At 36.7% G+C, this 27,598-nt stretch overlaps 1 protein-coding gene across 1 annotated transcript in view; it reads left to right on the plus strand.

Moving 5' to 3' along the window:
• DMD (dystrophin) overlaps positions 1 to 27,598 on the plus strand; it is a 2,077,064-nt gene that overhangs the window by 751,929 nt on the left and 1,297,537 nt on the right. The window contains exons 23-27 of the mRNA XM_021677947.1: positions 1,407 to 1,622; positions 4,464 to 4,577; positions 5,590 to 5,745; positions 20,050 to 20,220; positions 25,724 to 25,906. Coding sequence (XP_021533622.1) covers positions 1,407 to 1,622; positions 4,464 to 4,577; positions 5,590 to 5,745; positions 20,050 to 20,220; positions 25,724 to 25,906 — 840 coding nt within the window. The remainder of the gene's footprint in view (positions 1 to 1,406; positions 1,623 to 4,463; positions 4,578 to 5,589; positions 5,746 to 20,049; positions 20,221 to 25,723; positions 25,907 to 27,598) is intronic.

Consider the following 27,598-nt stretch of genomic DNA (forward strand, 5'->3'; position numbering starts at 1 on the left):
ACAAATGTATAAAATGAAATACTATTTTTCACATCTCAGTTGCAAACAAAAAGATATAATAAGTGCAGGTCTGGCAGCAATGACCTACCTTCTCATTCTCTGGTGGGAATGTAAATTGAATTAAAATTTTGCTGAGGAAACTTTTCGATACTTCCTAATAACATGCAAAATAATTAATTGCATTATACATTTGAATACTATTTTCATGAAGTCTGTATCTTAGGCGGTAATCAGAATACACAAAAATATAGAAAAATAGATGCAGATAGATAGATGGGTAGATTATAAACATAATTTACAGGGGTGGAAAACTAGAAGTTAATTTGTAGAGCTAATAATGGGAAATGGTTAAATGAGCTAGAGAAGCCATTAAAATTTATGTTTTTGAAAAATAAACTTAATGACGTGGGAAAAGGCTCACTAAAAAGGCCTAACTCAAAATGTAGTTACATGCATGCTAGGTATTGTCAAAGTAATAAATCAAGTTTAGTGAAGTAAAATTAAAGCAAAAAATTTAAAATACCACAAAATAGACATAAGATATTATACAATTCTAAAAGATATGTATTTGGCATATTTGGGGAATATTATAGATTACATTGTAAAAGAAGGAATTATTGTGTATGTGTATATATAATATGTTCACATAATCAATGTTGAGTTATAGAAACATGAAGTTTACATAAAATAATATATAAATGGTAATTTTTCAATGTTTTATCTTGAACCTTTCTCACTTTATAACCAGAAAGTAATAAATAGCGAGTGGAGAAACCCTAAAATGGATATTCTGTTATAAGTGATTGCATAGGTTACACAGGACAATTGTAAAACCGACTTTAGAAATTCTCCCCCAAATTACCCTAATTTTCACTATAACACTAAAAAAAAGTCTTGTATAAAATATGAAACTTTAGTTAATTGGCATTTGTAGGCCATCCGTGTGTTAACTTACTCAGTTTTGTTATCCCATGTATCTATATGATTTAGTTATGTTTTTACCTAGAGAACGTTAGAAGTTGTCTTATAAAGACTCCATGTAATTAAATTAAGCTCCCTAACTATATCATAAATACAGTTACTAATATCCCGATATGATATAATAAAATTAGGTGTGCTAGAACTCTGGTTCATACAGAGTTGGGTTATATTTGACATTGTTCATAAAAACAGGCATAGATTTTTAAATAAAATATTACTATGCAAATGACTCATAGGGTAAACAGTAGAATATGAATTACTACTGGTTATTCTGTAACTGATGGCACATCTATATTTTTAGATGTTTGAATCACATAGCTTTCACTGTAAATACGTTTAAGTGAAACTCGTAAGTGAAACTGTGCAATGAAACTTGTTATTATTCATCAATTAGTATACATGTACTCTCCTTTTTTAATTTGGAGGCTTTACAAAGCTCTCTGCAAGAACAACAAAGTGGCCTAAACTATCTCAGCACCACTGTGAAAGAGATGTCAAAGAAAGCACCACTGTCTGATATTAGCCGGAAGTATCAATCAGAATTTGAAGAGATTGAGGGTCGCTGGAAGAAGCTGTATTCCCAGTTGGTTGAACTTTGCCAGAAGCTAGAGGAGCAAATGGCTAAACTTCGAAAAATTCAGGTAATTTAAGATTGGACTTTTGGACTCATTTTTTTCCTTGCTTGTTTCTCCCCTAATGATGTGTTATAAAATTTAAAGGCAAATAGATATTTAACCTCCATTGTTCTTCAAAGTCAGTGATAAGATCAAAAGACACACATTTTTCTCAAATGAGTGTATTTTGCTTATTTCTTTTAAGAAAACAGTAATTAAGAGTTCCCCTTTCTAGATTTTCCTAAGAATTCTCTTTTTTTTTTGCCACCAATACTGATAGGACGTAAGTATATTTTTGGCTTAATAATTTTCAAAACCAGTCTCTCCTTCAGTCCGCTTGTCCTTTAAAATATAGGTATCCCTTAGCTTATGAATAGATAAAAAGTTATCTATCATGTGATAAAGTCATATCATTTTATCCGCATATTTTACTTAAAATTGTATATATAAATTTGACCTCATTACCTTCCACAGACCAGCTCCTACTGACTTAATTTGTTTGAATAGTGTCACCATGCTCCTAATCACCCAAGCTGAAAACAGTAAACCAACAATTAACATTCTAGTCTAAAGTCTAAAATATTTACTGAGATAGGTAATACCTCTCTTATGGGGCAAATTATTGTGAAGAATATTAATGCTGGGATGAATCTTTGACAGTATCATGGCATGATGGAAAGCATCGGAACAAGATACTTCTGGCTTTAAGTCCCAGTCCAGCTACTAGTTGTTTGTTTTTACCTCTTACAAACCAAAAGAATGAGTCCTAAAACCTGTAAAGCACAACATACATATGAACATGTCTCTACATGTAAGTATATGTGCGCACACACATACACGCAAACACATTTTTGCCAGTACCAGTGGTAAAAGAGGGTATAAATACATGGTCCTTGCCAACAAGGAGCCCACATTCTAGTGAAGCAAAAAGGTGTGTTAGCTCCCCATCGCTGCTGTAACGAATTACTGCAAATTTAGTAGCTTAAAACAGCACAAATTTATTATCTTACAGTTCTGGAGGTCAGAAGTCCAAAATCAGCCACAGTGGGCTAAAATCAAGGTGTAGGCACGGCTGTGTCTTTTCTGGAGTCTTGAGCAAAAAATCTGTTGCCTTGTCCTCGTTAGCTTCTGGAAATGACATTTCTCCCCTGACAGCCGCATCCTCTGTCTTCGGCGCCAGCAGTGCAGCGTCTTAGAGCCTCTCTCCCTAGCGCTCACGCTCCTGACCCCCTCTTAATAAGGACCCTTGCAATTACACTGTGCCTGGCTAGATAACCCAGAATAACCTCTCTGTTTCAAAATACTTCATCTCATCTGCAAAGTCTTTTTTGCCACGTAAGGGAACATATTCACAGGTTCCAGGGATGAGGGTGTGACCATCTTGGGGAGGTCATTATTCAGCCAACACAGGAAGTAAATTAAACAGTATGGTAAACATTACCACAAGAGACAGAGAAGAAATCCAAAATAACTGGGCAAAGGGGCTATGAAATGTTCTTGGAACATGGGCTATCTGGGCTGCACCTTGAACAAGTAGAATTTAGTCAGCTGATAAAGAGGAAGAGAAGGTACCTGACACAATGCAGTCATATGTTCACTTAGCCAGAAAGGGTTCAGTCTTGGAGAGAGAAAAATATGTTTGGAGATTAAGTAATACATATGATTAGGAAAAGGATCTAGGAGTAGATAACGAATGGCCCCGGATGCCATGTTTTGGAATATGAATTACAACCTAATGGTCATGGGATTAAAAAAGAAGAATTTGGAACTGTTACCGCTATTTTAAAGGGGGAAAGATAGGATAATATTTGTATTTTCAAAGCATCGCTGTGATAAGAAGGAGGAGTTAAGAAAAATACTGACACCCAGGTGGAGAATGGATTAGAATAGGGAAAGATTGAGGCAGACACCAAAAGGAGCTAATGTGGTCATCAAGGAGCTTATAATAAGATCTGAACTAGGACAGTGGTGAGATGGAAGAAACGTGAAACCAGACTCAAGAGTTATCAGCAAGATGATAATGTTGAAACCTGAAGTTCTTAGATTTAGTCAAATGCTTTTAAAAAGTGTTAGTATTAATCATACTGAAGGGGAAGCTTTCTGAGAAGCACATATTTTCAATAGAAATTTAATTACGGGAGGAAATAGCACATCTGGGCAGCAGATTTGAATTGTGTGGGAAATAAAGGAGCTCAAAAATCATACATTTGAAAAGTAGCCAAAAAAAAAAGCAGTCGGGGGGAAGAAAAAGCAATATGTGAAAGAATAATGGGAGGTACTTGGCTATTTATAAATGATAAAAGATGACATTTTTCACCTGATAATTACTTCAGCCTGGTCAGGCAAATAAGAAATTAATATCAGAAGTTTTCTCTTCAAAGATGACAAAATCTTGTATTCTGAAAAGTTCCCAACTGGAGGGACTATTTAAACTGTCAACTGTGGAAAACAATTTGTGGAAGTTCAGGTTTAGGGAGGCTATAAAGACACCATTACATTGAGTTTATTGTTCATAGTTTGTTTTATGTACTGTAAGGGCACATTGTTAGTATTATCATGAGTTGTTTTGTAACTTAAAATTTCTCTAGAGGGGGATATGATTTAATGTTCTCAAGAGTAACATCATAAAACCACATTTGGTAGTAATTTTTTATTTTTAACAATAGCAGGCTTCATACACCAGTGCTCATACTGTAGACCATAAAAATGCAGTCTTAGTAAAAATATTCTTTTCCTGAAGAGCTACTTAGAGACATCCTTCAAACACAGGAATTGTTCCTGGGCTTGTGTTCATAAATATCACTATGATGAATTGTGTTAAGAGAACTCAGCACCCCAATAAAGCTTAAAATGGGTCTCTGATTCCAGAATCACATAAAAACTCTAAAGAAATGGATGGCTGAAGTTGATGTTTTCCTGAAGGAGGAATGGCCTGCCCTTGGGGATTCAGAAATTCTGAAAAGACAGCTGAAACAGTGCAGGGTAAGATTTTTATATGACCCTTATCATATGAAGACTTTTATATGGAAGTTACGATTTGGTTTTATCACTGGTCCTTAACCACAGTGATTTTGCTCCCCTGGGGGACATTTAGCAACCTCTAGAGACATTTTTGTGACAACTTGGAGTGGGGTGGATGCTACTAGTGTGTAGTGGATAGAGGCCAGGAATGCTCTGTACATATTCTACGCTACAGAGAGACAGAAGAGCCTCTCACAACAAAAATTAGCTGGTCTAAAATGATAGTTGTGCCAGTGTTGAGAGACCGGCTTAAATAAATGAGGAGCAGAAAAAGATTATCTTTTACTCAACACTCATAAGATTATTTTACTATAAAATACAGTTTCATTTAAAGGCAAAGAATCCTTTGGGCTATTTGTTATAACTTACTGCAGATTATTAGTCATACTGGGTTGCTCTGCCCAGGCATACTGCACTGGACACAATTTTATACAGTATGGATTTTTGAAATAATATTCATTATACCGTTGTCATGCAGTGGAAAGAAAGTAATCTAGCTCTTTAAAGAATTTTCTTTGCAAATACAAGCTAAGAAAAAAGAAAACCAACCCAGCTTACAAATAACCTTCACACCCATCATGCTATAAACAATTACTGCAATATCTTGCATTTGAAAACCAAAATCATTTCAAAAATAGTAATGGATAAAGCCCATCATTTTCACACACTTTTCTAACAAGGAATATCAGATTTATTTCCTTGTGTGTCTGATCTAAGTAGAATATAGATAATTCCCTACTTGATTCACACCAGGAAAACCACTGAACAGTTACGGCAAGACTGAGACATGGATAGGTCTATATCTACAGGTGGGTGCGTGTCAGGTTTTAAATTCTTTAAAATCTTTTAAGAAATAAAGATTTTAATTCATGGATAATGTCCTGAGTCCTGATTATATGTTTCCTATCTATGTGCCATTTCTAGTATATTGTGGTGATGTTTGCAGCTAGCTTACATGGAATTATTTCCTTAGCTTTTAGTCAATGATATTCAGACGATTCAGCCCAGTCTCAACAGTGTCAGTGAAGGTGTGCAAAAGCTGAAGACTGAAGCGGAGCCGGAGTTTGCCGGCAGACTTGAGACAGAACTCCGAGAACTTAACACTCAGTGGGATTACGTGTGCCGTCAGGTACGTACAACCTCTTTCACTGTGCCTTGTCTCTGTTTAATTAAGATTTTCTTAATGTCTCCCTTGACCACTGCCCTTTTTAAAAGTTTAAACTCTGAGTATGTTGATGCTTTAAAGCCTGGTGAGTTCAAACTAGCATTTGTCTACCATAAAAAAAAAAACAAAAAAAAAACCACTTTTATAGTAGCGATTTTAAATAGTATCTCTTCATCTTACTGAGACCCTGAAATGACCTTCTCGAAGATGGAACATGCTGAACAGTAATGTCCTGTTTTTAGGTATGATTTTCATTGAATGTTTTCTTCATTGTATAACTTTATGGTAGTAATTGGATTAGCAGAACATACTCTACACTTGTAGACTTGGTACGGGGATAAAATGAAAGACTCATCTATGTGTATGTACAAATATGATAATTTTCACTTCTGATTATTAAGATAGGCAAGTTTGGCTTCTTCATTATATTTATTTCAGTAATGAATTAAGATTGGAAATAAAGAAAGCTCAATGGGGGAAATAAAACACAAAATAACTCTATGATCACATCTGAGTTCCTCATTTTTATACAGCAGAATGTTCTATAAACATTGATTTTCAATTTCAAGATTACATTATGGAAAAGTAAATATTATATACACAAGTAGTGTATATCTAATACTTCTTGTTCAAAAGATGAAATTTTGACCTAAAGCCGTGGTTATTTTTCAATACACCCGTACCTTTTTTGAAGTTAATGAGCGGTTTCATCTTACGTGTATTAGAGGCAGTCTTTCATTGTTTCTAAGTAACCTTTCAAAGTTGAAAAGAAGTCATGCCACAAGGCAAACATTAAATTTGAAAAAGGAAAAAAATTAGAGAAGTAAAAGGCAAGGCAAGTGACCCTGCTAATACTGTCACTGGCAAAGGCTCAACAGTTCTATTAAGTCACAGACGAGATAGCCCTGGGTCAGCTAGCTTGCATTCTTCTCTGGAGTAAGCCAGTTCTAGAAGGAATGTTCAGGAAAAAAGTATTACTTAGGTAATAGATTATACCATTTATGTTTTCCTGGAAGGCCAAAATGAAAGGTATTTGTTTGTTGAATGTTTCTAACAGGATGAATAGGAAGAATAACACCAATTAGGGCAAGGGGGAAAACAGCAGCAAAAAAATATATATACATATATATAAAGTCATCAATATTACTGAGACCTCAAGGTTTTTACATGTTGGAGAAGTATAATTTTTAAAGTATCTCTGGTCTTAAAATGTCCTTGTTCAAGACCTTCTTTCTCCTATAAAACATACCACAGACTTGTCATTTAAAGAGAAGTATTGTAAACACATTAGTCTGCTGTGTAACAAAAACCCCATAGATCCCATCCATGTTTTCAACCCATTCTAGAATGTTTTATGTCTCTCTGGTTCTCCTTGGACTATCATACTGTGTAATGCTCTGACCTGACTGCCAAATGACCTACGCTTCTTTAGGAAGGTATCATACACTCAAGAAGACAAGCAAGACAATACAGTCTTCCCAAGCAGTGAAGCGAAGCTTGGGTGTTTGGGCCTAATTCAGGGCTCCAGAGGGAACTGGAAAGAAATCGTAAATCTATGCATTGCAGAAATGGCTACATACAGAATGGGGTATGATGTTCTTTCTTGGGTTAAAATAAACTCATTTGTTTTTAGATGGCAGAGTCTGGAAAAAACCATAAATAATTAGAGACAAAATTGTCCAAATGCCTGATATACTTGGAGATACTTTGAGATCCCATGATTTGATTTTGTAGGTATAAAATGGTTGACATTTTAAATTCTAAAAGTTCTGTAGCCAAATTAAAAAAACAAGACTTTAGTTGTTTCTAAAATAAAGGATAATCATTATTAAAATAACTCACAAATTAGTGAACCATACTAAAAAGAAGGAAGGTAGGGAAGGAGGAGTTCATAATTATACATATCTTTACATTATTGTGTTACATAGTTATTAAGGAAACTAATCATATGCATGCAAATGCATAATTTAGAGACATTTTTACTATTTCTTCACTACTTATTAGAATATTTTCTTCAGTATGTATTATTAAACATTTTGTAACAGATGTAAGTTGGAAGAAAATAAACGTAATAAATATCTATCTTCATGGAGGGTATAGTTTAGTAGAGAAGATGGAAAGTAAATGAGCTAACAGAATATCACACAAATGCCTAATTTTAATGTTGATAAATGCTCTGTAGTAAGCAATCAGAATGCTCTGAATGAGACTAAAGGAGCAGGGAACCTGCTTTTTATTGGGTCTTCAGGAATGTATTTTCTGAAGAGGTGGAATTAAAAGCTGATGCCTGATAAGTGCAAAGAGCCTGGCCCCTGGGCGTGTGGATGAGGGAGAGTCTAGATACACAATGAAGTGGGAGAAATGGCCGAGGTGGGAGAGAAGAGTGCGCGTACAGGAGGAGCATAGGGGAAGCCTCTAAGTGGGGCAGCATGAGCCAGGAGAAGCCTGGTGGGAAAGAAGTCATGAACTGTCTCAGTAAGTCACAGTGAGGACTTAGTATGTGCATCAAGTGCACTGGGAAGCTATTAGGCTTTTACATAGAGAAGCGGCATCATCTCAAGTGAGCGTTGAAAACTTTGCTCTACACTCCTTTGTATGAAGAATAGCCTGAAGGGGCACAAGTGGAAGCAGGTGGGATTTGCAGTTGTCCAGGTAGGAAGTAATACTGCCAAAGAACAGGGAGGGCGTTAGTGGAGATCGGGAGACATGAAGAAATTTGAAATACATAATCCTCTTTTGACATGATGTTTGGTTCACTGTCCAAACTTCTCACGTTATTTTTCCAAGTTCTTCCATAGAGATGGTGGTGATTTCAATACTTGTTGCTCTGTCTCTCATTACTGTTTATTTTTATTTATGTGTATTTTCCCACTATACTGTAATGAACATGTGGAAGGGATACATTATGGTGGGCAAACTGGACCAAAATGCTTGTGGGACTCAAAGTTTGTTGAAACTCTATCCTCCACGGTCTGTCTCCAGCAAGCTTACTTCACTCAGTGTGCTCAACATTATGCATATGTAACGTAGTCTTATTTTTTTTCTTATTTTTGCCAATTAGGCAAGTTCTTGTTATATTTTTTATCAGGGATTCTACACTCACACCCACCTTTGACCATTATTCCTTTTCTAACATGACACTTTCTTCATTTAATTGGATCCTGTGAGAAATGACGTATTTGCTGGTAAAAAGAGCTTGCCTCAAGTCAAGAGGCTGAGAGAAGGGATCAAAGTGTATTCAGTTTCCTGTTTGAAGCTACAGTGTTAACCAGTGCCTTTAACTAATGAAAGAAAGACTGGGGGCTCAGGAAGGAACAAAATTGAATAAAATACTTCCATTTTGGTCAAGTTTACTTTGGAGAAGTAGACAACCAGAAATGTATCTGGAATTCAAGTGGGATACTTGAACTGGGCATATAAACAATGCAAAAATAAAGATATCATTTATATAAGAAAACTCCTATCTCACAATGAAAAGATTGTCCAGACCCACTTCCCTGAAATGCTTGGCTAATAAAATTTAAAACTCTTATGGTTGGAGAAGGATTCTCATGGATAGAGAGGCAAGCATAGTGTGTAAGACCAGAAGCTCTGGAACCATATTGCCTCAGTTTAGATCTTGCCCCCACCATAAACTCCTTGTGTGATCCTGGAAAAGTTGCTTATTCTCTCTATGCTTCAGTTTCCCAGTCTATATAATGTGATGATATTAACATCTACTTTATAAGAATTTTATGATCAAATGGGTAAATTATTTGAGAGAGAGTGAGAGAAAGAGAGAGTGAGAGAGAGAGAGAGAGTGGGGAGGGGCAGAGGGAGAGAGAGAGAGAGAGTCCTCTAGCAGACTCCCTGCTGAGTGCAGAGCCCGATGATGCAGGGCTCTATCCCACAACCCTGAGATCATGACCTGCACCAAAATCAGGAGTCAGATGCTCAACCGGTGGAACTACCCGGGTGCCCCAAATGAGTTAATCTTTGTAAAGTGTGTAGACGAGTACCTAGCAGAGAGTAACCACTATGTACATGCTTGGTAAAGAAAATAATTGGCATGAAATAGACATAAACTTGCATGTATAAAATTATAAAATGTGTCATTTCTAAATAGTGCATAATTATATATTTTAATTAATAGTAGCCATAAATTTATAATAGTTACCAAGAAACACTGGATTTAAAGATTAGAAGGATGTCATTCTGGTAACATACAAATCTGTCTTTTTCTCACTCAGTACAGCTTTTGGGTACAATCATCCACAAATTCCTGGGTCCCTCTTCATTATTTCTTAAATACTTTAACAGCTGACTTACTGTCATTCCTGTCATAATTGCTGGGGATTTCAGTATCTTCTCAGATGATGCTTCCAGTTCCTGAGCCCTCAGTTCTTTGATAGCTCCTCCAATAATTTTGTCTTCCACTCTACCACGGCTGCCCATTCCCAGCCTCTTAACGTAGAAGTTGTCATTACCAGATACTTCTCCATAATATCATCCTCAGGCACCCCACTTTGCAGCCATCACTACCTTCCTTTCCAACTCATCCCCCTAGTAATTCAACCTCAAAATTCTTCCATCCTCGTGGAATGCGTAATCCAATAATTTTACCAGCTTCTGATTAGAGAAGCACTTCATCTTCTCTTTGTCATTTCTTACTCAAGGGAGATTCTGTACTATATGCTGGCTATCTGTAATCCATCATTAAAAGCATCCCTTGTGTTTTCCCTCAACTCTTTTGTCCTCTCCTGTCTTTCTGTAACATACCAATGTGACAGCACCCTACCTAGGTCAGATTCACTTTCCTGCTGATGCTGTGCCTGCACTGGGGAGGATGAATATGGCTCAAGGAAAACACATATCATGCTGAGTAGTCCCTCTTGGAAATCATGAGTGCAAACCTCAAGTACCCCATTGTGCTCACTGGTAATCTTACTACATTTTTCATATCCATTCATAGCCCCACTCCTCTGAGGAATATTTCACAGATTTCTTCAGATTTCTACCACTTCTTCTTCCCTCCTTACTCTATGGCAATTAACTAGCTTCCCATTTCTTTTTCTTCTTTTTTTTTTTTTCCTTTTTAATTAAGCTTCCCATTTCACTGAAAAAAATAGAAACATTCAGAAGGGTGCTTGCACATACTCCCACAGACCTGCATATTAGTTCATGGACTCTATTTTCCCACTGTTAATATGAGTGACCTGTCTGTGCTCCTATCTGAGGCCAGTGTTTCCACTTTTTCTAAAATAAAGGTTTAATTTATTTATCCGAGAGAATGAGAGAGAGAGAGAGGTACCATGAGTGGGGGGGGGGGCGTGGGGGGAGGGAGTAGAGGGAGAAGCAGACCCCCCACTGAGCAGGGAACCCGATGCAGGACTCAATCCCAGGACCCTGTGATCATGACCTGAGCCGAAGGCAGCGGCTTAACCAACTGAGCCACCCAGGCGCCCATAAGGCCAGCCTTTCCACTTATATGTTGGATACCATCCTCTTTTTTCAGCACACAGACATTATGCCACCTATTGAACATCCTCCTACCTCCTACATCAAAATACATTTCTTTCCTGTACTGGATCATTTCCATCAGTAGGGAATTACGTTGTCATATCTCCAGCCTTTAAAAAAAGATAGCCACTTGAAGTGCTTGGCTGGCTCAGTCGGTGGAACATATGAGTCTTGATCTTGGGGTTCTAAGTTCAAGCTCCATATTGCGTGTAGAGATTACTTAAAAATAAAATTTAAAAAAATACGTACTGAATGGAGCACTGGGTGTTATACGCAAACAATGAATCATGGAACACTACATCAAAAACTAATGATGTAATGTATGGTGATTAACATAACATAATAAAATAAAATTAAAAAAAATACCCCCTTTGCCTTACATTTCCTCCTCCCCACTTCTCCATTTCCATTCCCCTTTACAGAAACTCTTTCCATACCACTCTTCCCATTCTCTTTTGAATGCTCCCTAATCAAACTTTCATCATCATCACTACCCTGAAACAGTTTTTGTCATGATCACCAGTGAATTCATATAATTAAATCCATTGTTTAGTCTTTATTTTTGTTTGATTGGCTTCTATATCATCACTTTCTGTTGGTTCCCTCTTAGTCTGCCTTCAGTTTCCATGACCACTCTTAATACCTTTGGTGGTTCCTTTGCCTTGACCTCTATACTTGGAATCATTTTAGGGCTCCTTCTTTGGACTTCTCTTCCTTGTCACCACTTACTCCTTAGGTAAACTCATTCACTGTTGGAACAAAAAAATCCAAGACTGGATGCACAGGACAGGGTAAGAGGAAGGGTTTGACTTTACTTGCATCACTTCTCCCCCAAGGCCGCATAGCTCCATGTCAAGAGAGCCCTTCTCAGAATCATGATTTCTCCCATGTGGAAAAGTGAGACCATGTGAGAGAGTGCCCAGCTTCCCTAGCTATGTGGGATGTTGCCGAAGAAGCATATTTCCCTCTCTTCAATCCACAGTACTAAGTTGTGAACTACACTACTGCGGGGTAACGAGCAGCTGAAAGAACAGCCACCAGGTCTTGGAATTGTATTAAAAATACACAGATCATATTAATATCACTGACTTCATCAGGAGGTCCACCCACCAGCTGCTGGGGTCACTCTGCCCAGTGAGCTCCCCAATTTCCCACAGCACTACCAGTGTCCTATATGACACAGCTACATACATCCCAATAATGTGGCTGGCTTCCAGTGCATACTCTGAATGGTGGCAAGTACAAGCTTTTGTAGGAAGCTAATGAGCATGTACAGAAGGTTGGCCTAAATCTGCAGGCCTTGGAGAAACCACAAACCTGGCATTTAGCACCACTCTTGGGAAAGCAAAAGGGAGGCTGTCAATACCTTGTCTGGTTTTTTGCAGGATAAAGAGAAGCCATACAAGCTTAAGAATTCTGCCGCAAGAGAGAGCCAGAATTGTGGAACAGTCATATTCATAGAGGGTCTCAGATAGCCTCAGAATCCCTAGCAGGGTTGACAGAAGGCATTTCTCTTCTGATGGCAGATAGTAAAGACTGGAGGAGGTGACTTTTACTGTGAATGCAAAGACCATGTTGCCAGACCTCAAGGAACATGGAGAATCAAGGAATCATGCTACTACCAAAGTGTCATAATAATTTTCCAGTAGCCAACCTCAAGGACATGGAGATCTACCACTCATCTGTTAAAGACTTGAAAATAGTTATTCTAAGGAAACTCAATGAGCTGTAGGAAAGCAAAGACTATTCAATTAAATTAGGAAACTAATACATGAACAAAATGAAAAATTTGTAAAAAAAAAGAAATAGAAATCATAAAAAAATAACAAATCTGAGAGCTGAAGAATACAATGAAAGAAGTGGAAAAAGTAATAAAGAGCATTAATAGAGTGGATCAAGTGGAAGAAGAAAATCTGTGAAGATAGGACCTTTAAAATTGGTCAGAGGAGAATGAAAAAAAAGTGAAAAAAACCTATGTGCCCTATGGAATACTATGAAGAGAAGTAATTTGTGAATTACTTGACTTGAAAAAGTCATTTATTTTATCAGCAAAATAAGCTTATTTGGGAAGAGTAGAGGAGATGCAGTTTGGGACAGTTAAACTATGGCAAACCATAGGCACATCTGAAAAGACAAAAGCAAGGTCAGCTTTTATTAGATTTCAGGGTGAAATTGGGGAAGGTTGTTTTGAACAAAAGTTTATCGGAGGAGGACAAGAGTGTAAGGATGTGGCAATTTCTCATTGGCTGCAGGCATTGTTTAGCACATTGTTCCCGGGGTAGGAAGAGAGCTTCCTTCTTCCTGCTGGTTATGTAGGCTGCAGGGGGTGGTACATGTGTGACAGCTCCCCCTTTAGGGCTTCATGACTCTTTTAAATGAGGTTTCCTATACTCATTTTCATACTTTTTGCCTACAAGGGAACCTCGTAAAGCTTTCATTGGATTTCTCAGCAGAAACTTTACATGCCTGGAGAGAGTGAGAATATATTTTTTTAAATGCTGGAAGAAAAAAAATGCTAAGCAAGAATATACTATCTGGCCAAGTAGTCTTGCAAAACTGAAGGAGAGAGAAAATCTTTTATAGACACACAAAAGCTGAGGGAGTGCATCACCACTAGACCTACCTTAGAAGAAATCTTGAAAGAAGTTCAAGCTGAAATTAAAGGATTTTAATTAGTGGCAAGAAAACATATGAAAATATAGTGTATACACTGCATTAATAGAATGAAAGATAACATACTATCTCAGTAGATGCAGAAAAAACATTTGACAGAATTGACAAAGTTTGACATCCTTTCATGATAAAAACTTAATTCCGTATAAAAGGAATGCCTCTGATCATAAAAGCTTTTCCTCTAAGATCAGACAAGGGTGCCCACTCTCACCACTCCTATTTAACATAGTCCTGGAAATTTTAGCAAAAGCAATTAGGAAAGAAAAAGAAATAAAGGCATCCAAATTAGGAAGGAAGAAATAAGATTGTCTGTTTGCAGATGATGTATTCTTCCATATAGAAAATCCTGAAGACTCCACCAAAAAAATGTTATAACTAATAAACAGATTCAGTAAAGTTGCAGTATGGAAGTAGTCAAATTATGCAATGAGTGCAGATGTCCATTGACTGATGGTTGGAAAAGAGAAGATGTGGTATATATGTATACAGTGGAATATTACTCAGTTATCAAAAAGAATAAAGTCTTGGCATTTGCAATGACGTGGATGGAGCTAGAGTATATTATACTAAGTGAAAAAGTCAGAAAGAAGTATCACATAAATTCACTCATGTGGAATTTAAGAAACAAAACAAAATGGGGCAACTGGGTAGCTCAGTTGTTAAGTGTCTGACTCTTGATTTCGGCTCAGGTTATGATCTCAGGGTTGTGAGACCAAGCCCCACATGGGGCTCCGGGCCCAGCACAGAGCCTGCTTAAGATTCTCTCTCTCCCTCTCCCTCTGCCCCTCCCTGCCCCACTCGCATGCATGCACACTCTCTAAATAAATACATACATACATACAGATGAATATAGGGGAAGGGGGAAAAAGGGAGAGTGCTGGAGGGGAGGGGGGCAGGGGATAGGCTAGATGGGTGGTGGGTATTAAGGAGGGCACTTGTGATGAACACTGAGTTTTATATGTAAGTGATGAATCACTAAATTCTACTCCTGAAACCAATATTACATTATATGTTAACTAAAATTTAAAAACTTGAAAAAGAAGTTGCAGTATAAAAATCAATATATAGACTTATGCAGGAATCAGATTTCTATACAACAAAATATCTGAAAAAGAAATAAAACAATCCCTTTTATGATAGTATCAAAAACAAAAGAGTTAAGGAATAAGTTTAACCAAGGTGGTGAAAGATCTGTACTATGAAAACTATAGAACTTTGTTGAAAGAAATTGAAGAAGACACAAATGAAAGATATCCTGTGTTCATGGATCAGAAGAGTTCATATTGATGAAACGTTCATATACCCAAAGCCATTTATAGAGTCATTGCAATCCCTATCAAAATTCTAAGGACATTTTTTCTCAGAAATCGAACAAACATTCTTAAAATTGGTGCAGAACCTCAAAAGACCCCATATGACCAAAACCATCCTGAGAAAGAAGAACAAAGACAGAGGTGTCACACTTCTGATTTCCAACTATATTACAAATCTGTAGTAATAAAAACAGTATGGTACTGGCATAAATATATACACATAGACCAATGGAAGAGAATTGAGAGCCCAGAAATAAACCATCATGTATACAGTCAACTAATATTTGGCAAGGGAATCAAAGATAACCAATGGGAAAAGGATAAATCTCTTTAATAAATGGTATTGGGAAAACGGGATAATCACACAGAAGAATGTAATTAGATTCCTATCTTACCACAAAAATTAACACAAAATATGTTAAAGACTTAAAAGACCTGAAACCATAAAACTTAGAAGAAAACAGGGAGAATGTTCTTTGGCATTGGTCTTGGCAATGATATTTTCGATATGACACCAACGCACAGGCAACAAACGAAAAGTTAAGTGGAACTACATCAAACCAAAAAGTGTAGATGCACATCAAAAGAAACAATAAAATTCAAAGACAGCCTACAGAATGGGAGAAAATATTTTCAAACCATGTATCTGATAGGGGGTTTTTAGCTAAAATATATAAGGAACTTCTACAATTCAGTAGGAAAGCACAATATGGTTTAAAAAGGAAAAAATGAATACTCTTTCCAAAGATGACATACAAATGGCCAAAAGTTACATGAAGAGAATGCTCAGCATCACTAATAATCGGGGAAATGCAAAGCAAAACCACAGCGAGATACGACCTCACATCTGTTAGAATGTCTATCATCAAAAAGGGCAAGAGATAACAAATGTTGGCAAGGATGTGGAGAAAAGGGAGTCCTTGAGCACTGTTGGTGGGGATGTAAATTGCTGCAGCCACTATGGAAAACAGTATGATTGTTCTTCAAAAAAAATTAAAAATAGAGCTACTTTATGATCCACCAATCCCACTTATGGGTATATTTCCAAAGGAAATGAAATCAAAATCTTGAAGAGACATTTGCACCCCCATGTTCATTACAGCATTATTCACAATAGTCAAGATATGGAAACAACCTAAGTGTACAGCAATGGATGACTGGATAAAGAAGATGTGTACCTATACATATATATGTGTGTGTGTGTATACATGCATATGTACATACAATGGAGCATTATTCAGACCTGAGAAAGAAGGAAATCATGCAATTTGCATAAATTTGGATGGACTTTGAGGGCATTATGCTAAGTGATATAAGTCAGAGAAAAAAATATTGTATGATCCTACTTATATGTGGAAACTACAAAAGCTGAACTCTAGAACAGGGTAGTGGGGGTGGTTGACAGGGCTGGGGGGTGGGGTAAATGGAAGGATTTCAGTCAAATGTTACAAACTTCCAGGTACACACAGAATAAGTTCTTGGGATCTAATATACAACATGGTGACTATAGTTAGCAATGCTGTATTATATCTTGAAAGTTGCTGAGAGAGTAGATCTTAAGTGTTCTCATCACAAAAAGAAAAAATGGTAATCATGTGAGGTAATGGAGGTATTAACTAATCCTATTGTGGTAATCATTTAATAATATATATGTGTACCAAATCCTCACATTGTGCACCTTAAACTTATACAATGTTAATGTCAATTATACCTAAATAAAGCTGGGGGGGGAGTGGAATGAGGAAGGGCAGTGCTGAATGTTAGATTTTAAAAATTCTAGAATGGGTGGGGTGCCTGGGTGGCTCAATCGTTAAGCGTCTGCCTTCAGCTCAGGTCATGGTCCCAAGGTCCTGGGATCGAGTCCCACATTGAGCTCTGAGCTCCCTGCTCAGTGGGAAGCCTGCTTCTCCCTCTCCCACTCCCCCTGCTTGTGTTCTCTCTCTTGCTGTGTCTCTCTCTGTCAAATAAATAAATAAAATCTTTAAAAAAATTTCTAGAACAGGAAACATGAAGAACTTTTTGTTTTATATCTGAGGTGTGGCTCTGTAATCTGAAACTGAAACTCTATAACCTGAAACTGTGGGTAGAATGGGCAATTTAAGGCTAGAATGCTGGCATCACTAATATGATAAAGGTAAGGGGGAAATTGTCCAAATCTTTTTATAGAAATCCTTCTAAAATATGAAACATCAAAAATTCCTATCTCTGTCTGGTTAGGCATAGAGCTGTGGAATGTTAAGTCTGGAAAAGACCTTGGAAATCATCTGGTCCCATTGTGAGATTAGTTATAGAGCAGAGATAAAGAAATATGAGGTGATGTCTCCAGGTTCACTTAACTTGCTAATGATTGAGGCCAGGTCTCCTGATTCCAAAGCTGATGTTCTTTCCAATACATTTGTACTGTCACTTCAGAATGACTTCCCACCTGCTTTTCCTTTTAAAAAAAATCACTCCTGATCCCTTCCTTCTGGTGTAGTTTAATAGCATGCAGTTTATATATATATTTATATATTTTTTTTTACTACAAGTCTTTGGCTAAGTTCTGTTAGTCATTCTAATATTATTGTCACTTTGCCAACTGCCTGAAAAGATTATAGTAGAACATCTGAGTAGAAATCGAGCAACCTGTTTTCGTACACTGATTATAGGCTCATTGATTATGCAAATAGCCTTTATACTTAAATTAGCTTAACTGATAGACATATTGTTCTAGCTATGTCACAGTGAAGCATTTATTTGCATTTCAGTAGCTCAGGCACTACATTTACCAAGGAGAGTAAAGAACTTAAAGTTCTTTTAATTGTATCAGGCTTAAGATGGTTGTAAAGAATAAGGAAAATTAATATGGTTCTGCACATAGTATTTGCTAAAGTACATAAGAATTTCATTACACTAAAACTGTGTGTTATATATTAAGACTGTACAATTAAAACTCCGTTCCTTAAAAGATAGAACTCTACTTAATTTCCGAGAAAAGAACTAACATCATTGGATTAGAGTTCCTTTTTAAGGTAAAAGAGAAGCAATATATAATCTTTCTAGTACCAAACTGAGATTTTTCCCTCAGTGTGGTACAACAGGGTGCTTTGTAACAAGGGATTGACATGCACAATTTTCTTGTAGATATTTAAAGTTTTGCTATTTTTCTGGTTAATAAGTAATACATCTTTTGTAAAAAGTACTTCAGAAACATATGAGGCTTTAAAAGCACAAATCTCCTCCTATTACCACACGTACTATTTTGCAACCTGCTTATTAAGCTTAAAATTATATACCAAACCACTTTCACTTCAGTACAAATGTATTGGTGCTACATAGTATCCCATTGTGTGCGTCTCACAGTTTAACTTATTCTCCACAGAAGCACATTTGGATCTGTTTCTAATATGTGGCTGTCTTCAAACTGAATTGAATAGTGTTCATTCCACTTTGTATTTCTGTGGTGTTTGTTGTGATCTTTCCTCTCTCATTCCTAATTTTCTTTATTTGGGTCCTTTCTCTTTTTGATAAGTCTGGCTGGGGGGTTATCAGTTTTATTAATTCTTTCAAAGAACCAGCTCCTAGTTTCACTGATCTGTTCTAGTGTTGTTGTTTTTTTTCTATATCATTGATTTCTGCTCTAATCTTTATTATTTCCCTACTTCTGCTGGCTCTAGCCTTCATTTGCTGTTCTTTTTCTAGCTCCTTTAGGTGTAAGGTTAGGTTGTGTCCTTTAGATTTTTCTTGCTTCTCGAGGTAGGCATGTATTGCTAATACTTCCCTCTTAGGACTGCTTTTGATGCATCCCAGAGGTTTTGGACTCTTTTGTTTTCATTTTCATTAGTTTCCATATATTTTTTATTTCTTCTTTAATATCCTGGTTAACCCATTCATTCTTTAGTAGGATGTTCTTTAACCTCCATGTATTTGTGGTCTTTTCAAACTCTTTCTCATGGTTGACTTCAAGTTTCATATCGTTGTGGTCTGAAAAGATGCATAGTATGATCTCAGTCTTTTTGTACTGATTGAGGCCGGATTTATGGCCCAGTATATGATCTATTCTGGAGAATGTCCCATGTGCACTTGAAAAGAATGTGTATTCTGCTTTAGGATGAAATGTTCTAAATATATTTGTAAAGTCCATCTGGTCCAGAATGACATTCAAAGCCATTGTTTCCTTGTTGATTTTCTGTTTAGATGATCTGTCCATTGCTACAAGCAGGGTGTTAAAGTCCCCTATTATTATTGTATTATTATCAGTGAATTTATTTATATTTGTTATTAATTGTTTTATATATTTGGGTGCTCCCACATTGGGGGCATATATATTTACAATTATTCCTGCCACTTTGTATACTGTGTTTTGTATGATACATTCTTTAAAGTGAAAGAGTAAAACAAATTTTAAAAATTAACTGGAAGAGTAGACTCAGATTTATGAACATTAGAAACTGTGCCAATAAATTTACATATCCAACTGAAACATATTATGAAAAAAGTATTTTCTCTATTCTTTACTCACAGAAAAGCATAGCCATACACAACAGCTAAATTATAGTCATGGGGGAAGATGTTCATTTTATTACATATGCCAAATAAATGGCTAAATCTTATTTTAACATGTGAAATTAAGTGTAACCAATAGCCATGAATTATTGCCTCATTCATATAAGCTTTTTTACTTCTTGTTTCATCTTTTCTATCTAAGCTTTCTGTTATTTACAGACTGTTCAGTAATAATATAATGATAATGTTTTGTGACTTTCAATATTCATGCTTTGCTTGTTGGTTTGTTTTATGGAAGGTCTATGCCAGGAAGGAAGCCTTAAAGGGAGGTTTGGATAAAACTGTAAGTCTTCAGAAAGATCTGTCAGAGATGCATGAATGGATGACACAAGCTGAAGAAGAATACCTAGAGAGAGATTTCGAATATAAAACCCCTGATGAATTACAGACAGCAGTTGAAGAGATGAAGGTAAAATAAACCAAATAAAATGAAGCAAAGAAAGAAAAAAACAGAGAAAGATGCTACTTTGCTTGACATTGTGATTCTACACTATCTATTCTTTCCTTGGTTTAATGGTGGAGGTTGATTTTTAATGAATTCAGCTTCAAGTTTGGTATACATTATGGATTCTGAAACTTTTTATTTATTTATTTTAAAGCATTGTGGTCAAAATCTAAATATTGACAGTCACCGTTAGCAACATTTTCCCCATGACATTATATTGTATTAAGTGATTGGAATCGGCTACTCACATTAGCTGTTTCTAGTGATGAAAATTCAAATGGAAAATATGCCAAGTGTTACTGCAATGACAGTTGAAAATGTAGCTAACAGGCTGTGTTCATTTGGTGTTTTAAAGGGGTTTCTGAGAATTTGGATACTAACTACTTTAATTGATGGCCTTTAATGTTAATAAAAAGGACTGCGTTTACATGGACTTCTCAAACAGTAGGATAAAAACTAATAGTGATTTAGGACCAAGGAAACTAGTACGTAGCAGGGACTGGGAGGTGAGGCCTGAAGTAAAGTCTCTGCAGTGGCATTTCAGTATGGCCTTGGACAACTGGACAGTCAGTGTAATCTCTGATTTGTAATGTCTACACCATGTCATTCTCTAACTTGAATGTATGAACTGAGAATTGAAACTTACATGTAAGTAAATTGCCTGGCTCAGAGTGGGCATTCAAAGACCCTGTGGTAAGACCAAGAGTATTGAATATATTTCATTCCATCCCCTTCCATTCTATGCCATCCCATCCCAGGCTAGTCCAAGTGGATCACGTGGCTTTAGTCACCTATAGAAAGTAAAATTAAAACGTATAAGGAAGACTTTATTTAAACAGTAATAGTTTTCAGGGTATTAAAACCTGCATAATTATTCTAATCTAATAATACCATATATCATTCATTCATTTAAGCAACAAACATTAATTGTATAGTTACTTATGTGCTACATATCCTTTTAGACACTGAATACAAGACATAAGAATGACCTGACTTCTTGGAACTTACATTCTGGTGGGGGGAGAGCAGGCAGTGAATGGAGAAATAAACAACTCTTTTGAGATCATGGTAGTTTGCCTAACAAGTAAACCACAAATGTGAAATAAAAAATAATTAGGGTTTAGGTGGGAGTTGGGGGTGGTAAAATGCTATATTAGAAAGGGTTGACGTGTAAGTAATTCGTGAGGCATTATAATCGGAGATAGGAATCCTAAGAAAAAGTCAGCCTTTAAAAAAAAAAAAAAAAAACTATTGGAAACACATTCCACTTGGAGGTAAGCACTCCTGCAAAGACCCTAAGGCTAACTGGGAAGAGAAAGAGGCCTGCCAGGCTGCACAGAGTGAAACAGGATAAATCACCTGAGATGATTTTGAGGAGGTGGGTAGGTACCTGCTAACAAGGATTTTGTAGGATTGGAGAAGTTCATGAGAAGTGAAATGGGAAAGCCATTGGCAGTTTCAAACAAGAGACTCTAATGATTTTAAATTTGAATGTGGGGAGGTCACTCTTAGGAAAATTATATCACCGTAGATGGTGAGAGCTACAAGATACTTTGGAAGCAAAATAGATCACGCTTCTCTTTGCTGATCTGAAAACTGAAATCCCCAGATAGGTGAATAATTTACTCATAGTCACAGGCTTTATCTGTGGTAGAACCAAGAATGTTGAATATTTGTCATGCCATCCCATCCCACACCATCCCATCCCAAGCTATTCCAAACTATTTTTTCTTTTGTTTTCTTTTCTTTTAGAGTCATGTGCCGTCCCTATTGCCTTTACCCTCACATCCCATTCTCCTGGTGGCTGTTTTCCTCACTTCCTCTAATACTTTGTAGCCACTGCCTCGGATACCTAAGTAGATAATCAGCAGTGAGCTTGTGTTCAGCTGCTGTATTTCTCCCAGTTCCTGTGTTTGGCTCTGGCCCTCTTCTGGCCCTCTTCCGGCCCTCTTCCCTCTCTCCTTGAACACTTTGCCTATCTGGCTAACCACCCAAGCAGATCCTTTTCTCTTTTCCAGTGCTAGAGAGCAGACTGTCTCAAATTTTGAAATTTTGCACACAGTTCTTGAAATGAGTAATCCAACCAATTAGTCCACGTTGACTTACTTGTTTAAATAATTGATCTAGCTACACAGTTGCTCCAGGTTGGGGGTAATACTGAAAAGAGGAAAAGCTCAGGCAGCCTCTGACAACAGCCAGGGGAGTTGGCAAGAAGATCCAATTTTTGTTTTTGTTTGTTTGTTTGTTTGTTTGTTTTGCCTGCAAGTCAAGGTAATCTCTTTAGGTTTGTTTCACTACCTAGAGGGTAGTGATGGTACCTTGTCCAGGCTTCCACCTGTGCTCATGTTGAGAGCAAATTTATCTTTATTGTCAAAAGAAACTGGCAGACCTACTCAGACATATTCCCTAATTTACTCAGAGAAAAAGTAGAGACATCCTTCTTTTTATTTATTTTTATCTCCTGTGTTTTATTTGAAAATGATTATGCTACTTTCATGACTTCTTTTTCCCCTGTAAGCAAAGCTTTACAATTAACATAAAAGAGTTTCTGGGAGTGTTTGATAAGCATTATCTGACTTGAAAATTCTTTTGGAGTTCTACAATGAATAAATGGTGAAACTTCATATTAAACTCCTTAAAAATCTCTGAGATTTCAGTTTTAACTATTTTCTTCTTTATTTTATTTTAAATTTACATTATTCCAACTCTAGTCCTCATACTTACCAGAATTACATAAATGTATTTACTGTTCTCATTGTGTGACAGACTAGAATGTTATTCTTACAACTGAGTGAGCATCCCAATCACCTAGAGGACTTGTTAAAACACAGACATCTAGGCTCCACCCCAGCATTTCTAATTCACTGCATCTGGGGTGGTACCTGAGAATTTTTACTTCTAACAGATTTCCAGGTGATGCCAGGAAACAAGTTCCAAAGTGGGTCCAAGAAACCATACTTTGAGAACCACTGGTTTGAGATATTGGCAATGAAAGGTGTCTCAGCATATAATGGTTAGATTCATGGAAATAAAGGGGGGGGGAAGACATCACTTCTAATGAAGATTACATCCAAATTACACCAATCATTTAATTTTCTACCTTTTCTTTCAGTGGAGAAATTTTATCTGTTTCTCCTCTGAATGTTTCCCAGCTTCTAAGCTTGTTTTTTTTTTTTTTAAAGAATTTATGAAAGCCAAAAAATGGAAGAAAGAAGTGTTCTTTATCCTGCATTTTTTGATGGTTGTATAGGTTGTTTGTAACTTGTATAAAATTAATTTCATTCATTGGATCCCATACAGCACGCTTCTTCATTTCACGGAGGATTTGAGATGGGCTTAACAGAAACTATGAGAAACAAAGGATGTAGTTTCCAGGACGACTTTCTTAAACACTTTGAAACTCAGTTTTCTGGATATCGAATATAGATAGAGATGACAAAACACATCTCACAAGGTTTCGTTAAAGATGCAACGAAGTAGCACGTACAGCACGTCTGACATAGCACACAGCAGCACAGAGTGATTAATGGTTGTCAGAATTGTTTGTAAGCTAAAATTACTATAGTCAAAATATGGTTTGTGTAGAAACAAACCTCATGCTCACTAATGCCAAAAACAGATTTAAGAATTTGGGGCTAAAATTTTTAATCAATTACATCAAAATCCATGAAGGTAATCACTTAATATTCAAAACATCTTGGCATTTGCCATCATATTATATACTTTTGAGGCATCATGAGAATAAGTCCAAAGGCATAGAGCAGTTGTGTTGAAAAATATAAAGGCATTTTATAGCTGACCTTGTCCATTTCTTGCCCATCTCCCCTTATGCTCACCACTACACTGCATGTAGGCCCAACTTCCCCCTGCCAGAACCTGCATTTCTTGATGTAAGGACTTTCTGTGGTTCTTGCAACCCATTTTTCCCACCTATGTGTCAAGCTTCACTACTGTGAAATTAACATCCCCCCAATAGCCTTCAACCAATGATGGGAGATGATGTATAAGTACCCCAGTTCTTCACCCTTGAGTGTGATAACCCTGAGGCATGTGTTTCCCAGAGCTTCCCAGTAAGATTAAACTAGTAACCAACACTGGTTGCTGAGCTGAATAAGTGTACCCTTATAATCTCTCTTCCCTTTCCTGTCTCCATTCCCCATTCCTACACCAGTATTTGCTTTACATGACACATAAACTACTTATGCTTGAAAGCTCATCTCAGGGTTGGCCTTTGGAGTAACTCAAATGAAAGATATATTGTGAATGTGTGTGTGTGTGTGTGTGTGTGAGAGAGAGAGAGAGAGAGAGAAACAGAGACAGAGACAGAGAGATACGCATGTACACATCGAAAATTGAGGATTATACATACCCTGCCTAACGGCCTCCAGCAAGATTCATAGAGTTGGACAAATTGGGTTTAGTACTTCTGGCAGTGAGTACTTTGGGGAACTGTGGGTTGTATGAGTTAGAACATATTAGAAAGAGCCTGTTGTAGGATCTGGGTTTGTGTTAGATGATTTGAGGGAGAGTTGAAGAGCTTTGCTTTGGGTTGCATGTTGCCAGTAAGTGGGAATAACTCTGTGATCGGGTATCTTAATAAATCTGTCCTAGAATGAAGGAGGAAGGTATAATTGATAAAGAAGCAGCACAGATTCATATTAATGGGGACAGGGAAGTGTTAGATATTTTGTGGTTTGGGCAGTTTATGCTTTGTATATATTCTAACATAATTATGGAATGTAGTGGTATTGTTGAATGATCCACAATGGTAACAAAGTAGCCTTGTCTGATGTTGATATTCTGTGAAATACTTTATATTCCATGGGAGAAGACCAAAGGCATAGCTGAGGACCAGGTGAGCCTCCCTCCTTTCAGGGGCTGCTCTTCTCCTCTTCCTCTTATATGTGTTCAGTTACTGTATAGAACTTTCTTTTCTCAAAATATGGTTCTGGATGTAGCATTAAGAAGACTTTTCTATATTAATTATCTTTTGATTTAAATAATGATATTTTTATTGATTTCAATATTACTCATTCATCTGAGTAATTTAGAAATGATTTCAATTCTAGAATATGGGATATTTTTGTTAGTATTGAAATACGTGTTTCTTGCTTGTCTCATGTGTGTGTGTGTGTGCGTGTATGTGTGTATATACGCACACACACACACACATATATATGAAAGAGGGCGAGAGAGCACACCGCAAATACATACCCACGTGATGACTACTTTGCACTGCATTTGGATGAAAGAGCTATTACATTCTGATGCTAATTTTTTCCTTCCAACTTCAAATTTTAACTAAACCTAAATTTATGGAAGTTATTGTAGTCACTAACAGATTTATTTTTATTAATCTTTTCACAGGGATCTTGTGGGAGAAGAAAGCATATGATACAGAGGAATGCATTTTGGAAGTAAATCCATTGTTTTGCTATCAAGTAAGAGAGCATTCTTTGTTTTTCAGAGAGCTAAAGAAGAGGCCCAGCAGAAAGAAGCCAAAGTGAAACTCCTTACTGAGTCCGTCAATAGTGTCATAGCTCAGGCTCCCCCTGCAGCACAAGAGGCCTTTAAAAAGGAACTTGACACTCTAACCACCAACTATCAGTGGCTCTGCACCAGGCTCAATGGCAAATGCAAGACCTTGGAAGTCAGTTGCTTTTCTTGATCTTTATTACTTATGTGTCAGCTTATGATCCTACATGAAACACAGTGATTAAGAACAGGAATGCTGGTGTTAAGACTACTCAGGCTCAGATTCCTCACAAAGGCACTTAGAAGTTTGTGACCTTGGGCCAGTTGCTTACGTTGTATAAACGTTTCCTATCTGTGAAATGGGCAAAAATACCTATTCCATAGGGTGCTGAGAAAATTAAATGAGCTATTCTATTTAAAGTACTTAGCCTAATGCCCAATAAATGTGAGCAATTATAGTTCTAATTCTTCTTATTATTACCATTATTATTATTAGGTCACAAAAATCTTATAAATAAGTTTCCTCAAGACTTATAGAAACTGGTCTTTATTCTTTTATATTTGAATGTGCATAGAATCATAAGTATCTTAGCAGAAAGGTATTTTGTGGAGAAGTATATTTTATTGTAAATGTCTTTAAGAATCGTTCTGCCCTATAGGGTGCTTCACAAGACATGTTGTCTAGCTCTTTTGGGGGGACATTTTGTATTATATTTATGCATCATCTTAAGTCCTGCATTATCTTTTCCACATGCTTTACTCCTTAGATTATCTGAAAATTGTTAATAAAGAATCCATGTGAAAATACTATTTACTAACAGTAAGGATTGTGTTGAGGAGCACAAAACTTTACCTAGCACCAAAAGCCAATGCTGCCAGAGACTGCCGCTAGCTGGGCTGTAAATTAAGCCCCCTTCCCCCACATGAACTGAGTCATCTTAGTGAATATAGTTGATAAAGAAGTCATATATATTCCAAACCATTGGAGATGGACTAAAAAGGGACTGTATGACTTTATAATTTCAATACAAATAGAAGAGGTTAGAAGTGTAATTATAGATGAGAAATAGAGGAAATCGGAGGGGGAGACGAACCCTGAGAGACTATGGACTCTGAGAAATAAACTGAGGGTTCTAGAGGGGAGGGGGGTGGGGGGATGGGTTAGCCCGGTGATGGGTATTAAGGAGGGCACGTACTGCATGGAGCACTGGGTGTTATACGCAAACAATGAATCATGGATCACCACATCAAAAACTAATGAGGTATTGTATGGTGATTCCAGGAGATTCTATTAGCCACATAGAGAATTCCAAGGATTCCAGGAGATTCAATTAGCCACATAGAATTCACAGAAAAGAGTATCATATATTTTATTATTATTTGTAAATTGTGTGATGTAAAATAGCCTCTATATCAGTAAAAATTTAGATAAATGTGTGTGTATGTACCTAAAAAAAAAAAGAAGTAGAGGGATAGCGCAATAGTTTTGAAAAATTTATTAATATGAAAATAAAAGATCCCATTAGAAAACATATCCCAAAATAGATTTCTGATGGATTGGCCTATCTTTTACATGAACAACATGAGTAATAGGAAGCAAAGAATAATAGTGATGTAAAGAAATTAAGAACATAAGAAAATATTTAAGAGTTTCATTTTAAAATATTGTCAGAAAGCAATTTCTTAGATACAAAAAATCCCTCCCTCATGTAACATGATAGTGAATTAGTTCTGACTTTCCTGGGACCCATAGTGTCATCTCTTCCCTTCCTTTCCCGTTCTTTGTTTTATTTTCTGTAGCTCTCAGCACTAATACAACAGATTTTGTTCTCTCTTTCTCTCTCTCATTTGAGTGTTTCCCTTTAAT

This window comes from Neomonachus schauinslandi, chromosome X, assembly GCF_002201575.2.
Source record: "Neomonachus schauinslandi chromosome X, ASM220157v2, whole genome shotgun sequence".
NCBI classification, from domain to species: Eukaryota; Metazoa; Chordata; class Mammalia; order Carnivora; family Phocidae; genus Neomonachus; species Neomonachus schauinslandi.